The sequence below is a fragment of the Aotus nancymaae genome, unplaced genomic scaffold (assembly GCF_030222135.1).
Source record: "Aotus nancymaae isolate 86718 unplaced genomic scaffold, 86718_ANA_hifiasm-v0.15.2.pri h1tg000040l, whole genome shotgun sequence".
Classification (NCBI taxonomy): Eukaryota; Metazoa; Chordata; class Mammalia; order Primates; family Aotidae; genus Aotus; species Aotus nancymaae.
This window is the reverse complement of record NW_026988454.1, coordinates 31,041,558-31,056,805: the sequence shown is the minus strand read 5'-3', so window position 1 is coordinate 31,056,805 and position 15,248 is coordinate 31,041,558. Positions and strand designations below refer to the sequence as shown.

The 15,248-nt window shown below is 39.5% G+C and overlaps 1 protein-coding gene across 2 annotated transcripts in view; it reads right to left on the bottom strand.

The window, feature by feature from the left end:
- The window catches only part of MAP3K5 (mitogen-activated protein kinase kinase kinase 5), a 234,775-nt gene that overhangs the window by 3,607 nt on the left and 215,920 nt on the right, over positions 1-15,248 (bottom strand). For both annotated transcript variants that reach the window (XM_021670832.2, XM_021670831.2), the window contains exons 26-28: positions 6,573-6,816; positions 1,464-1,576; positions 508-620 (exon numbers count right to left, since the gene is read on the bottom strand). In XM_021670832.2, the coding sequence (XP_021526507.1) occupies positions 508-620; positions 1,464-1,576; positions 6,573-6,816 (470 nt within the window). The remainder of the gene's footprint in view (positions 1-507; positions 621-1,463; positions 1,577-6,572; positions 6,817-15,248) is intronic.

Sequence of the window (15,248 nt, the reverse complement as noted above, 5' to 3'; positions counted from 1 at the left end):
ACAAAGAATTAGAAACAAGAATTTTTTTCTGTTAGTTCTGTCTTGATTTTTTTCCCCCATTCTTTCTGGTTTTCATTTCAAACATATAAAATTCCTAAGGATCTCAGGACCACAGAGCTTTTGCCTGCCTCATTGTCTCTGCACATACTACAGCCCCCTGCACAAGGTTCTTCCCTTGCCTCCCTCCCACACCGCTCCCGAACATACATACAACTGGCCTATTTATTCCCCCATTCATCCCCTTCTTCAAGAACCTTCCTCAGCCTGTTTCTCCCTGTCTAATAACACCTGATAACCCTTTTGTTCATAGAATTTGCCAGTGTCGAATCACATCTGTATTTGTGGAGTTACCTGATTATCACGTGCCTACCCTGGTCTATAAGCCTCAGGAGGGCAGGGCTGGGTCTGACTTGCTCACCCATGTATCCCCATGCCTGTCCTGTAGCAGGCACTCAACATTATGAAATGAAGTGAAAGAATACTTGTCCCACAGGCAGTTTTATTTACCCGGCTTATAGTGTCTTCATCAGCTCCATTTTCTCTCAGCCAGTTGGTAAGTTCAGAATCTTCAGTATTTGTGCCAGGAGAATTTAGGTGAAATACAGGCAACTCAGGAATTTCTAGAACAGAATTTTGGGAAGATATTCTTAGTTTCCTCCAACAACCCTCACTATCAACAAACATTTACTGATACTTTACAAGATTTTGCTCTATCAGAGAATAGTTCATAGAAACAATTGAAATTGACAGTATAAATGATAATATGAATAAAACTCAGACTAGTGAATTTACTAGTAAACAAGGAGCAAAAGCAATAATAAAATGATACTCCTACGTTATACTTTCATATCAATTTTATGGTTTCTTAGAATAAACTCTGTGTACCAAAATTATACTTTGTGTTTTCATGCAATAAAGAAACACAATTAGCAGAGAACTATATAATTATAACAATCTCTTTTTCTACTATGGAAGAGCCATGTATTTAGACAAATAACTATGAATTCTGTTTTCCTCTAAATGGGCTAAATAAGATTCTCCCGACCTAGGCCTTTTTACTACTACATCTTTATTCTGTTCAAGCCTCTTCAAGTTATGAGGAAAAGAGCTAGAATATGCAGAATATAAATGCAAAATGACAAAAACTAGTATTATTTTATTATAGTAATCTCATTGTGAAATCTTTAAAGAAAGACCAAAAACATGGAGAGCCCTAAATACCTCAGTAATACATAATCTCAGGAAAAAATGATTATGAATAATCTATTTTTACTGCACTTATAAGAAATGAGTTTGCTACAGTTAAAAATTGGATTTTTTTTTTTTTAAAGCAATTCCTGCTTGCAGTCATGGCAGAAGAGACAAATGCTGACTTAGCCACAATTAAAACTTCTTGTTGGCTTTCTTGGCTTTTTGTGGCAGCCTGGCTGAACAATATTACTAGAAAATTTACTGCTATTCACCTATGGGTTGGGACTTAAGCTTCAGGTGTTTAATTTCTTGGTCTTTTTCTTCAATAGCTCGATGAAGGAGTGCTTGTAATTCTTTCTCTTTCCGAACCAATTCTTCCAGTAATCTGCAGAAGAAAATTACATTGCTTGACAGGTAGTAACGCAGGGTGATCTTCTATTTCTATTTTTATTTTTTAGATACAAGGTCTCACTCTGTTGCCTAGGCTGAGTGTAGTGGCCCTATGATAGCTAACTGCAGCCTTAAATTCTTGGACTCAAGTGATCCTCCCATCTCAATTTCCCAAGCAGCTGGGACTATAGGCCTGCACCACCATGTCTGGCTCATGTTTTTTTTTTTTTTCTTAAGAGACAGAGTCTCGTTACATTGTCTAGGCTGGTCTCTGAACTCCTGGCCTCAAATGATCCTCCCACTTCAGCCTTCCAAAGCTCTGGGATTGTATGTGTACATGTGCCACTGTGCCCAGTCTAGGGTAACCTTCTAGACATGAGCTATAATAAGCACAGGCACCCCTGATTTTATTGAAATACAGATTCTGGTCCATTGTGCCTGGGGTGAGTTCTGAGACTATTTCTAACGAGCTCCCAGGTGACACTGATGTTGCAGGTCCACAGACCCCCATGTCCAGAAGCAAAGCTCTGGAAGACTCTGTGTTTGTAGACAAGAATTCAAAACCTCCACCACAGATTGTCTGCCAGAATCTTCAGAGATGTGTTCTGCTATTTCTTTTTACAACCATAAATGTCAAAAATATAAATATGGGATACAGGTATTAACAGACCTATATTTTACATGTATAGACCCCCATCAAAAAAGTTGGCAAATGTGCATAATATCATAATCAATGCAAATCAGAAAGGTAATCGCTTTTCTTAAAGTATGAAAATTTGAGAAATAGTCATAGGTGAGGTCACCTAGAATATCTGGCACATAACAAATTCTCAATAATCGTTCATGGTTGTTGCTATAATCGTGATTGTTGTTACTATCATGCTTCTCGATTCTAAGGGGGTGGGGGTGAAGCGGGTACAAGGATGGCTGTGCTCCTGGTACATTCAGTTCCTAGTTGGCATCTGATGCAGTCTCCAAAGAAACAAGGAAAAACTGTGATATTCATACCAAAGTTCTTACCCATAGAAGGTTCGCTATGCAACTGAGAGCCAATTGGTAACCTACTCACCATTTCCAATAGAATTTCTCAAAGAAAACATTCCAAGTTATGAAAAGAAATGCTCTAATTTTTCAGAAAAGTATCTTAGTGGAACTTGGATTCAGAAATAATAATTTAAAATACATAATTATTAAGATTACCAAGATAAATTGTTGCATAACCTATAGCTCTTCACAAGCTCTATTTGTTTCTTCTGAGTATTGATAGGTTTAACTCAAGACCATGTTCCATGGAAAAATTTGTTTCTGCTTCACTTAACGTACTCTGAAGGCAGCATCGTGCAGCTGACAGACAGATCTGGGCTTGTGTCCTGGTTCAGCCCTGCACTTCCTGTGTTAACCTTGGATAAATTACCTAATTAGTTTTCAAATCATTTGTAAAAAATAAAAGCTTCCAGAAAAGATTATTGTGAGCATTAAATGAGACAGCATAGGTAGAGGGCCAACCAAGTGCGGTGCCTGGCCTTTAATAAGGACTATTCTTTTCCTTGCTGCCTCAGTCCCTGGAAAAGAGCCGTTCCAGGGCTCAGTGGGAAGGAAACCTTCCTGGACCCCCAGGCTCAACCCGATTCCTACAGGACATAAAGATGAGACCCTTACATAGGAGAAGGGATCCCAGCAGAGTAGGTAGCAGAGGCAGGAAAAAGTAAAACACAATGAGAGATAGACAGAGAAGGTGGGTGGAGGAAGACAGGTTAACAAAGACAGCTGCAGGGTAAGTGTGGTGCACAATTAGGTGGATGAAGCAGCATGAACTGAAAGGTAGAAGAGGGAGCGGAGGGCTGGAGGGAGGCTTCTTATCTACTCCAAAACAAATGCAATCCAAAGAAATGGGCAGCGAGCTCCATGTGAATGTTTAAGTTGGTAGTTTTTTGATCTGGTGTGTATTTTTGTCCTTCTTGCTCATTTATACATATAGGATAGTGATGGCATCGTCTTACTGTTTTCTCAAGGAATACAGTTACATTTTCTGGAGTTTAACCTATGTTTGTCTAGACTATGTAATTTATTTTGACCTTTTGTTAAAGCGAATGAAATATGGCCTGTGAAGGACTCTTAAGAACTTGCATATTTGAGTCCTCGTGGACGAACGATAACCTAACTTAACAGACAAGATTGAAAACCTAACTTAGGAGTATGCGTCTGTAACAACAGCTGAGTCTTGGCTAATCCCAGCAGCCATACTTCAACCACTCATACACTGCTGAGTGTTCACATAAGGTGAATGCCAACCTGTAAACAATCCAGCTCTTTCTGTACACTTCCGATTCCTGTACATCACTTTACTTTTTCTGTCTATAAATTTGTTCTGGCCGCAAGGCATCCCTGGGTCTCTCTGAATCTGCTGTGATTCTGGAAGCCACCTGATTTGCAAATTATTTTTTTCCTGTTCAATTAAACTCTGTTAAATTTAATTTGTCTGAAGTTTTCTTTTAACACCTTAAACACTAGAACTTTAACATTGGAAGCAGAGTACTAACAGTCCACCTCATTTGCTCCAAATCCAGGTCTTAGAAGTATGTATCTTAACAACAATCCAGTCCATCAATTTTATCTGTACTTTTCATTTAGTTAGTAGGGCAATATTTTGAAATCAAGGCAACTGTCAGCTTTTCTGTTCCAGAAGAGTATGGCAGGATCTGCCATAAGGTCAATTTTTAACCTTGGATGGGCGGGAGTGGTGAGGTGGATTGGTGGGTAATTCCAGAAATGCAGGATGGGGAAATTAGATTAACAGGCAGCTCCTCCTGAGTTAGCTTTTTGTTTTTGTTTTTGAGACAGGGTTTTGCTCTGTCATCCAGGCTGGAGTGCAGTGGTACAATCATGGCTTACTGCAGCTTCAACCTCTTGGGCTCAAGTGATCCTCCAAGCTGAATAAACCTGATTTCCTTTCATCAGTGATCATCCTAAATATTCTAAGCTTACGATTTTTAATATGAGAGCAACCTTTCCTAAAAACACACTAAGATTTCTTCCAGATTCATTTTGTAGTAGGTATGCTTTTGTATTTCAAGTAGTATTCAAGTGAAGATGAGAAGGACCAATATGGACAGGATGGGTCCCTTATTTCAATCACTTGGTTTTTCTACTAAATCGGCTGCCCTTTCTTCAAATCATATGTGAGGCAAATGTTGTCTCTCATCTCACTTTTCTGCAGGTGATGGAGACCATGGAAGATATTACTGAAAACGGAAAAAAGAGGCTGATTATCTGTAGATTTCCAGATTCTAATGTAAATATGTAGAGGAAAAAGTGTAAATGTGTAGGTTGTTGTACAAACTAAATTATGTAATAAAGAAATGTGAGTAAATGCCAGTCTTTTCAACAGAGATGGGCAGATGTGAAAAGCAGGCCCTCAGCTAGAACCAAGAGACCCTTAGAAGAGAAAGAGGAAGCCGTGAAGAAAGTGGCCGGAAGCCCTGAGGGACTGCAGATGGCCCAAGGGTGGTGGACAGATGGTGGCGACAGGGTGGTGAGCACAGGCTAACCAAAGAGGCCAAGGAGAGAAGGAAAAAGAGTCGTGTCTAGGCTGCATTAGGAGAGGCAGGTCCTATTGACATAAGCCAGGTGTGTAGACAGGAGGTTTCAGGGCCAGAAAAGCAGATATACCAGCTCTTTGGTAAACAAAGTAGCTTTACTATCTGTATAATTCTAACCGGAAGTCATGGGCGGGAAGGGGTCAACCAAAACAGTAATGAGTGAACTTTCCTCGTCCAGAGATCACAGCAGGAGTCCAAACACCACCACCACTCAGGACTGGGCAACAGCGAGTAACTTAGAGGCAAGTGACTAACATGGACATCTTCCATAATGAATGGGGTGTTATCCTTGGGCTCTTGCTTGAGAAGAGGAGGAATGAGGGAGACCAAGATTTCCATGAAGTCTTAGAAGAGAAAAGACCCAGGTTCTTTCCCATTAAACAGTAGAGATGGCAAGAGCTGCGTTTCAGAGGACAAAATTGGGATATGAAAGTCAGAGAGCCAATCTCCCTTTATTAAAAAAGACTGCTCTATGCACATCATAGAAGATGTGTCTTATACTATTTACTTAACCATGCAACCATGTTTCTGAATATAGGGTGAGCTTTTACTACTTGTAGTCATTTTGATATACAAGCTTGCCTTTAAAAATCTAAACTTTATGACTGGAAATAAGATATTTTTAATCTCCCTGGTGAACAACTAGAGTTTTCAATTAAAGTTTCTAAATATTTGAACTTTTGTTGATTAACTTAAAAAAAGTTTTTTAATGCAAACCCAGAGTCATAAAGTCAGTTTCCCACATGTCAAATGTAGGCAGCACAGGAAGTTATAAAAATTCAGACCTTGAACTGTATCAACAACATCTGTGAAGAACAGGAAACATTTGCTGTTAACTTAATAATCGGATCCTGTGGGTTCTATACTACCAAATTATCAAAGGCAAGTTATACTCCAGATATGGTACAGCATATCAAAAATAAAACAGAATCATAAAGGTGGTCAACTATCTTCCTTTTTAGGTTCTAAAATAGAAATCTTTAGCACCATTAATTAGTTTTGTTCCCTCGACCTCGTCATCTTCCTCCCCATAAGAACTTGATTGGGCTTTCAAGAACTGAGCTTTCTGTTCTTTCAGCTATCTACTGGAAGATACATTGTGCTCTGAGCCTGTTTCTTAGTCTATGAGGCTACAATGAAGCTACTAGAAAAATCTCAGGGCACTTGCAGATGAAGAAGTAATAAATGCTGCTGAAGAAGGCTTAAATTGGTAGAGGCAGAAAGTGGTATTTGACAAAAGAGACTAAACTAAACCTCTTTTGTTTATAAAGAAAGGCATTCAATCAAGTTTCCATGAATGGGATAAGGGTATCATATTTTGTAGACCAAAAACACATGCTCTTCAGTAAAAGTAAAAGAAAAGAAACCAACCCACGTCAGCGTATGCCTTACCTATTGGTTTCTATTTTCATCCTCCCAAGCTGTACGTTCAGTGACCGGTGAGCACTCTGGGAATCATGGGACACAGTAGAACTGAGCGTGCTCACACCTGAGGTAGCCACAGCATCTTCAATGACAGCCTGAGGTCTTCGAACACTTTGATTTGAAGGCTGTTCCTCATGGTCCTCTTCTACATCCAAGTCTTCTTGATCGGCAGTATCACTCTCAGATGCAAGGCTAAAATGTGGCCTTAGTTCTGTTTGGCATAATATCAATAGTAGTGTTTATAAAATATGACTCACTACCTTAATTTCTTAAGCTATGAATGCCACCCCTCATGCCTGTTATCAATAAGATAAATATCCCAAACTCCTTTTCCAAAAGTGAGGATGGATTTCTGTGAATTCATTCAGATTTGTTCTTCTATAGAACTTGCAAAATTCACACAATATGATCTAATTCAAACAGAAAGAATGAATGATCTAATTCAAACAGAATGATCTAATTCAAGAATGATTAATACATATGTATTGAATGATCAATACATATTCACATTGCACATATGTGGGGAAAATGCTAGAAATCTGAAAGAAAGGTAAAGATGTAAAAAACCTTTTAAGAATATTTAAAAGTGTTTATACAAGGAAAGTTCATTTTCAGATTACATAATATCTGGCAACTATTAACTTACAGTTGAGGAAACAGATCATATAAACACACTAGAGTATACAGAATGCTTTCTTCCTGTAACATCCAAAATGTAAGGGGATGCAGGGCAGGTGCTGAAAACGCCACACACAGTCTGATACTCAAAGTTAGTAAGACTATCTCTCTTTGACTATTAGACTGATTTCTAGTGTGTGTTCTCCTCTGATCTGTTGACTGACCATTGAAATTTAAACTATAAAAGTTACAAGTCTCCAACTTAAACATATTGTATAACATGAGGCCATCTGCATGTCACTTCAGAACTTGGGTGATATTGTAAACCAAAAATAAAAGTCTAAGTCCCCAACTGACTGAAGAACTACCTACCCCGAGGCCAAGGGGATCCCCAAGAAAACCTGAAAAGACTAGTTCAGGCCATGATGGGAAGAAAGGTCAGATATGCCTTGTTATACCCTCCTCCCTTTGGAGTTTAGGCACAACTGACCAAACAGCATTACCATTAAAATAAAGATCATAAGGCTGACAAAACAGACGCTTTGTAGCAATAAGATGCTAAATTCCAACCTGACTCTAGGATAGCATCCCATGACAAACAATGGGCCATAAAGGAAATCAAAGTATTTTGCCCCAAAATATATTTCTTTGACATATTTGGGAATGGTCCTGCAAAGTCATCACTTGTGGGGGAAATCTGCATTCTGTAGAGAATCTCCTTCTCTTTCCAGGTCTTTTCCTGATCCAGTAGACATTCAACTAAGAGTCTTATTTTTAAGGTCCAGTAAGAGATTTTACCATCTATTCTCTCTGTATGTAGCCTGTTACTTAGAGGCTTCATCTACATAACAAGAACCTTGGCTTCCACAATAGCCCTTATCTTAACTCAAGCATTTCTTTATGCTGACTTCAACTCTTCAGGCAAAGCTTAACTCTTTCAATCAATTGCCAATCTTTGAATCTATGACCTGGGACCCCAACCACCTCCCCACCTCCCAATCCCCAGCAGATGTCCCGCCTTGCTGGGCCAAAAGTATACCTTACATATATTGATTTATCTTTGCCTGTAACTTCTGTCTCTCTAAAATGTATACCACCAAGCTATGACCCAACTACCCTGGGCACATGTTTTCAGGACCTCCAGAAGCTGTGTTACATGCCATAGTCACTCATATTCGGCTCAGAATAAACCTTTAAATATTTTAGAGTTTGGCCATTTTTTGTCAACGATATCTTCCCATAAGAAAATAATTGGTCCACACAAAGGAATTCCAGTCATAATTTAAGTGAAATCAGGGTAGCAGAAACATTGGATCTTGATTCCATATGCTTTGGCACATAAACATTTATTGGATCACAGAACCTACTAAACATCTGATGAAAGTCACGAAAACTCTCACTAAAAGAAAAACACATTCATGCAACATTTTGCCTAGATTTCCTGACTTTACCTAGATTTTGCTATATCTGCACAGATTCCCTGAAGCCTCTCCCAAGTCCATGAATCACAGGTTAAGAGCCCCTGTGTAGAGGAGAGGAGTCTAGTGGGAGAAATGGAGGACCCCATCCCACCATTCTTATGTGGGCACTTTGGCAAGGTCACCAAAGGCCTGCCAGCCAAATCCTGTAGGTAACTTTCTGTCTTCACCCTACTTGACCTGTGGACAGTATTTTCCTCTAAATCTTTGGCTGCTGTTTCTCTTCTTCAGAGCCTTTTTATCTACTACCTGCCCCCTTTTTAAGCTGGAACCTGGGATTCTATCCTTCACTTTTTAACGTTTCTACTTTTTCTCTATAGATGAGCTCATTCAACTCCATGAAGGTTAAGTACTTCTGATATGTGGAAGACAAACTCTACACCTCTAGCCCCACTCCTGTTACATCTAGAATTTCCTGGACATTACTGTTGGGTAGGCAACTTAAATTCAACAGTCTAAAGAGAACTCATCATCTGTTGATCATAACAAAAACCAGAGTGTCCTCCTTCAAGACCAGGTTTACATAGACCTGGCTTTTTTTATCCCTCTCTTAAAATCTAGTATAGTGGTTTTAAAAACTGCATGACAGAAAATTTACCATCTTAACCATTTCTGAGGGCACAGTTCAGTAGTGTTTAGTATACTAACAGTGCTGTGCAACCAATCTTCAGAACATTTTCATTTTGCAAAACTCAAACTCTACCCATCAACAACTCCCCATTACTCCCTCTCCTCAGTTTCTGGAAACTACCACTCTACTTTCTGTTTCTATGCATTTGACTACTCTAGATACCTCACATTGATAGTGACAGGAGACGGACAAATTCCTAGGCAGACAGGGATCAGTCTCCAGTGAAACCTGACCTTCAAGCCAAGGACAGTTTAATGCCTGAGAACCAAGCTGCCAGTCCTGGATAGAGTCCACAACCAGAGTGAGACCTTCTTTCTCCATCATACTCACTCTCTCTCAGTTGATTCCTTGTGAATGATGCCTTTTAACCAATCAAATGGTGCTTTTTCCAAGACCACCCATGGGCCAATCAGCACATACTCCCCCATTCTAAGCCCATAAAAACCCCAAACTCAGCCTCACAGATGGCTACCCAATTTCGGGTCCCCTCTCAATGCTGAGAACTTTCATTCTGTCACTCAATAAAATTCTACTCTGCTTTACTCACTCTCCAGTGTCTGTGTACCTTATTCCTCTTTTTTTTTTTTTTTTTTTTTAGACGGAGTTTCGCTCTTGTTACCCAGGCTGGAGTGCAATGGTGTGATCTCGGCTCACCGCAACCTCCGCCTCCTGGGTTCAGGCAATTCTCCTGCCTCAGCCTCCTGAGTAGCTGGGATTACAGGCACGCGCCACCGTGCCCAGCTAATTTTTTGTATTTTTAGTAGAGACGGGGTTTCACCATGTTGACCAGGATGGTCTCGATCTCTTGACCTCGTGATCCACCCGTCTTGGCCTCCCAAAGTGCTGGGATTACAGGCGTGAGCCACCGCGCCCGGCTACCTTATTCCTCTTAATCATGGGACAAGAACTCAGAACTCACTGAACTGTGGGAGTGAAGGAACTGTAGTACTTCTGCTTGCCAAGCTGTGGGCAGCAGGAGTAAAAGAGCTGTAACACTCACTCCCACTTGCCGAATGATGGGAGAGAAGAAGCCACTGGGTGCTACTCCCTCACACTTGAACTACAGGAGCAAAATAGCCAATAAAATTATGGAATCATATACTATTTGTCTTTTTGTGACTGGCTTATTTTACTTACCATAATGCCCTCAAGGTTCATCCATGTTGTAGCATGGGTCAGAATGTCGTTCCTTTCTAAGGCTGAATAATACTCCATTGTATATATACACCACATTTTGTTTATCCATTCATCTGTTGCTAGATACTTGGGTTGCTTCCACCTCTTGGCAATTGTAAATAGTACTGCTATGAATATGAATGTGCAAATGTCTCTTTGAGATCCTTCTTTTCGTTTTTTTGACTATATACCCAGAAGAGAGATTGCTGGTTCACAAGGGTGCTCGCTTCTATCTTTAATTTCTGAGAAGCCATCATACTGTCTTCCACAGTAGCTGTACCATTTTACATTCCCAACAACAGTGTACAAGGATTCCAATTTCTCCATGTCCTCACGCTTTACCTCTTAAGGCTAACCAAACTTCACCTCTACTCTGTCTCATCTCTCTTTCCAAAATCCTGTTTCTTAATTTATTGATAGTAGGAGTAAGTTAAAATCATGTGTTTTAGTTTTGTAAACCCAACACTGATTGCAGGGGTTAAACAAATTCGGTTTTCAAAAACTGTTGGCAGAATGTAAGAGTATTCCTACTAGGGTTATTTGTATTTTAAAATAATTCAAGAAAGTGTGATTCTAGATTAAATTAGAAGACAAGATTAGGCCTTTTAAAACTTTCTGAATTCTTAAATTTCTTTTATGATTTCTAATCTGAAATTTTTAAATAACGTAAAAAGCTTTGTAGTCCTGTTGACTGTAATCTCACTTTTAGGGATGGAAAATTTCTAATCCTATATTTAAATATCCTCTTAATTCTGTAAACTTTAAATCATCGTTTTATGTATGTATATATGACTTAAACATTCTCTGAAATAGTTTTTAAAAAGTAGAAAACTGTAAGCTAATGCAGTGCTTTGTTATTTTGGTCTTTCATGGTGGCTCCCTGAGTACATGTCATCAGATTAGAAATTGTAAAATATGCAAATGACATAGAACATCTGGTCCTTTTTTTCAAAGAGATGACAATCTAAAGGAGAACTAGGGCAAATATATAGAAGAGTGCCGAGCACATGCAAATATAACATAAAATTATAAGTACAAATTAATACAGCTACAATTATCTTAGATTATCTCAGATATAGACCTAGTTATATATAATTCACATGTACATTGAGATGGTTAATTTTATATGTCAACTTGACTGGGCTAAGGATGGGCAGATAGCTGGTAAAACATTATTTTGGATGTGTCTGCGAAGGGTGAGGGTGTTTCCAGAAGAGATTAGCATTTGAGTCAATGCAGTTAGTAAAGAAGATGCTGATGTCACACGGTGGAACTTCTCGGCTTCCATAATCACATGAGTCAATTCCCATAATAAATCTTCTCATATACCTCTATATATCCTACGGGTTCTGTTTCTTTGAAGAACCCTAACATGTACATGTAGTAAGAGCGCTAAGGGGTAAATAAAGTACATTTGCAATGTCTAAATCCAGTGGTAGTTTACTCACTCACTGAGGGATTCATGGAGGCTGAAGGGCCTACGCAGAGTTCTGGAGGAGGGGAGCCTTAGCTTGATAGAGAAAGAAGAAGAGGTATTTGAGAGAAGGAAGCTCAAATGGTGGCCCAGGACCCTCTGGGAACAATGTAAAGCAGAGGGGACTGTCAGGAGAGAGCCATGTGTCAGGAGAAAGACTGGAACTCAAGGGGGCCCTTAAGCCCATGTGTGGGCAAGTGGATCCAGTGCATGTTTCCAAACCAGCATGATGAGATCAACAACAAAACTTCTCCCACTCAAAGGGGTTACTTCCCCAGAGGAAAATAACTAGATCAAGTTTCTTTTTCTTTTCTTTTCTTTTTTTTTTTTTTTTTTTAAGATAGAGTCTCACTCTGTCACCCAGGCTGGAGTTCAGTGGCACGATCTTGTTTATTGCAACCTCTGCCTCCTGGGTTCAAACAATTCTTCTCCCTCAGCCTCCCAAGTAGTTGGAAATACAGGCACGTACCACCACGCCTGGCTAATATTTACTTTTTTTAATAGAGATGGGGTTTCACCATGTTGGCCAGGCTGGTCTTAAACTCCTGGCCTCATGTGATCCACCCACCTTGGCCTCCCAAAGTGCTGGGATTACAGGCATGAGCCACCACGCTTGTCCTAGACTGAGTTTCTTTTACAGAGGGTATTTCTGTTGCTTAGTAAGATCATACTTGTGAGTACAGTGTATCACATTTGCGTGAAGCTCCTTGTACGTACACGGTGCTGTTCAATCACATTAATGTGAACTTGGAGCATGTGCTTGATTCAGTTTAACAATTGATGGTAATATCAAGTGCTTGAAGCAGCTTTTAACAATTATTGTTAATATAGGAAGTATGCTTACATGATCAATACTCTCACGCTAGCACTGCCATCATAGTCTCTGTGCTCAGCATTACTCCATCTGGTCACCTACAAGCAGACTGTACTAGAAGACTAATGACAGATATTTAATGCTGCCAATAATCTAAAGGCCGATCCTTTTTGACAAGTGAGAAAATAGTCTGAGAAAAACAAATTCTTAAGGGACTTGTACAGTACTCTCTGTTCTGTGTACTCCTTTTGGAAAAAAAATTGGATACTTTTTTTTTTTTACTTTTTATTTTGAAATAATTTTAGGATAACAGAGAAGTTGCAAAAATAGGGCAGAGAGTTCCTATATAGCCTTCAGCAACTTGCCCTAGCCTTAACAGTTTATATACTTTTGGCACTATTATCAAAACCAGGAAATTAACATTGATACAATACTATTTTTTCTTTTTTTTTAGACAGGGTCTCAACTCTGTCTCCCAGGCTGGAGTGCAGTGGCACAATCTCAGCACACTGTGGCTTTGACCTCCTAAGCTCAATTGATCCTCCTGCCTCAGCCTCCCTAGTAGCTGAGACCACAGGCACACACTGCCATGCCTGACTTATTTTTGTATTTTTTTTGTAGAGATAGGGTTTCACCACACTGCCTGGGGTGATCTCAAACTCCTAGTCTCAAGCAATCCTCCCACCTCAGCCTCCCAAAGTGCTGGGATTTAGATGTTGAGTCACCATGCCTAGCTTTGATACAATATTATTAACTAATCTATGGAAGTGATTTGAATTTCACCAGTTTTCCTACCAATGTCCTTTTTCTGATTGAGAATCACTCATTACGGTTAGTTGTCATGTCGCCTTAGTCTCTTCTAATCTGTAACTAGTATTTCTTTGTTTCTCATGACCTTCACCCTTTTGAAGAGTATTGTTCAGGTTTTCGTACAATGTCTTATTTGGGGTTCACTGATGTCTTGTTGTGATTGGGCTGAGGCTGTGCATTTTTGGTGAGAGCACCACAGTGTGATGCCGTGTCCTTCTCGGGGCATCCCATCTGGAGGTGCATGACACTGACGTGTCTTCTTACTAGTGATGCTTATGTTTATCATTTGGTTAAGGGGATGTCTGCCACATTGCTTCACTGTAAAATTACTGTTTTCTCTTTGTAGTTAGTATACATCTTGCAGGGAAACACTTTGAAAACCCTTCACATATCCTGTTTCTCCTCATTCTTTTGCCTACTTTAGCAGTCATTGATGGTCCTTGCCTGCAATAATTATTGCTGTGGTGTTTGCCTAATGGGGATTTTCTGTCTTTCTCATTCATTTTCATTTATCAATCGAAATTCTACTATAACAAAAAACTGACCTTTCTCTTCCATATGTTTATTTATTCAATTATTTATATTAATATGGACTTACGGATGCTTATTTTATTCTATAATCTATAATCCAATATGATCATTATTTTATTTTATTGTTCAGATTATTCTGGCTTGGATTGTTTGGAAAATTTTCAGGTTGGCTCTAGTGTCCTTTCAATAAATCTCCATCCTTTTTGACAATTTCTTATTCCTGGCACCACAAGGTATTCCAGGCATTCATTCATTCATTCATTCATGACATGGGATCTCGCTCTGTAAATTTAATTAATTAATTGATTGATTCATTTATGACATGAGGTCTTACTCTGTCACCCAGGCTGGAGTGCAGTGCTGCAATCATAGCTCACCATAGCCTCTACCTCCTGGGCTCAGGTGATCCTCCCACTTCAGCCTCCCAAGTAACTATGGGCATGCACCACTATGTCTGGCTAATTTATTTAAATTTTTTTAGAAGACAGGGTCTTGGTATTTTGGCCAGGCTGGTCTGAAACTCCTGGCCTCAAGTGATCCTCTTGCCTTGGCCTCACAAAGCTTTGGGATTACAGAGGTAAGACACTATGCCCAGCTATAATCTTATCTTTAATTTCCCCTGCCCCCAGCCCAGAATCAACCACTTCTCCAAGGAGACCCGATTCCTTTTATTGAGGAATGGCATTTAGAAACCATGATTTGGGTCTTCTCAGCAGACAGATATAGGAAATGAATGTATAGTCAAGTGCAGTATAATAACATTTCAGTCAAGGCTGGATCGCGTGTACTACAGTGATCCCGTAAGATTATAATACTATATTTTACTATACCTTTTGTATGTTTAGACACACAGATACTTACCACTGTGTTAAAACTGCCTACAATATTCAAATAGTGACACACTATACAAATTTGTAGCCTGGAAGCAACAGGCCATACCATATGGCCTGGGCACGTAGTGGGCTCTACCATCTAGGTTTGTGTAAGTCCACTCTATCATGTTTACACAATGACAAAATTGCCTAAAGACGAATTTCTCAGAACACAGCCCTGTCGTTAAGCAATGCACGATTGTACCAGCAATGGCAGACTTTTTAAAATTTGTGGTCTT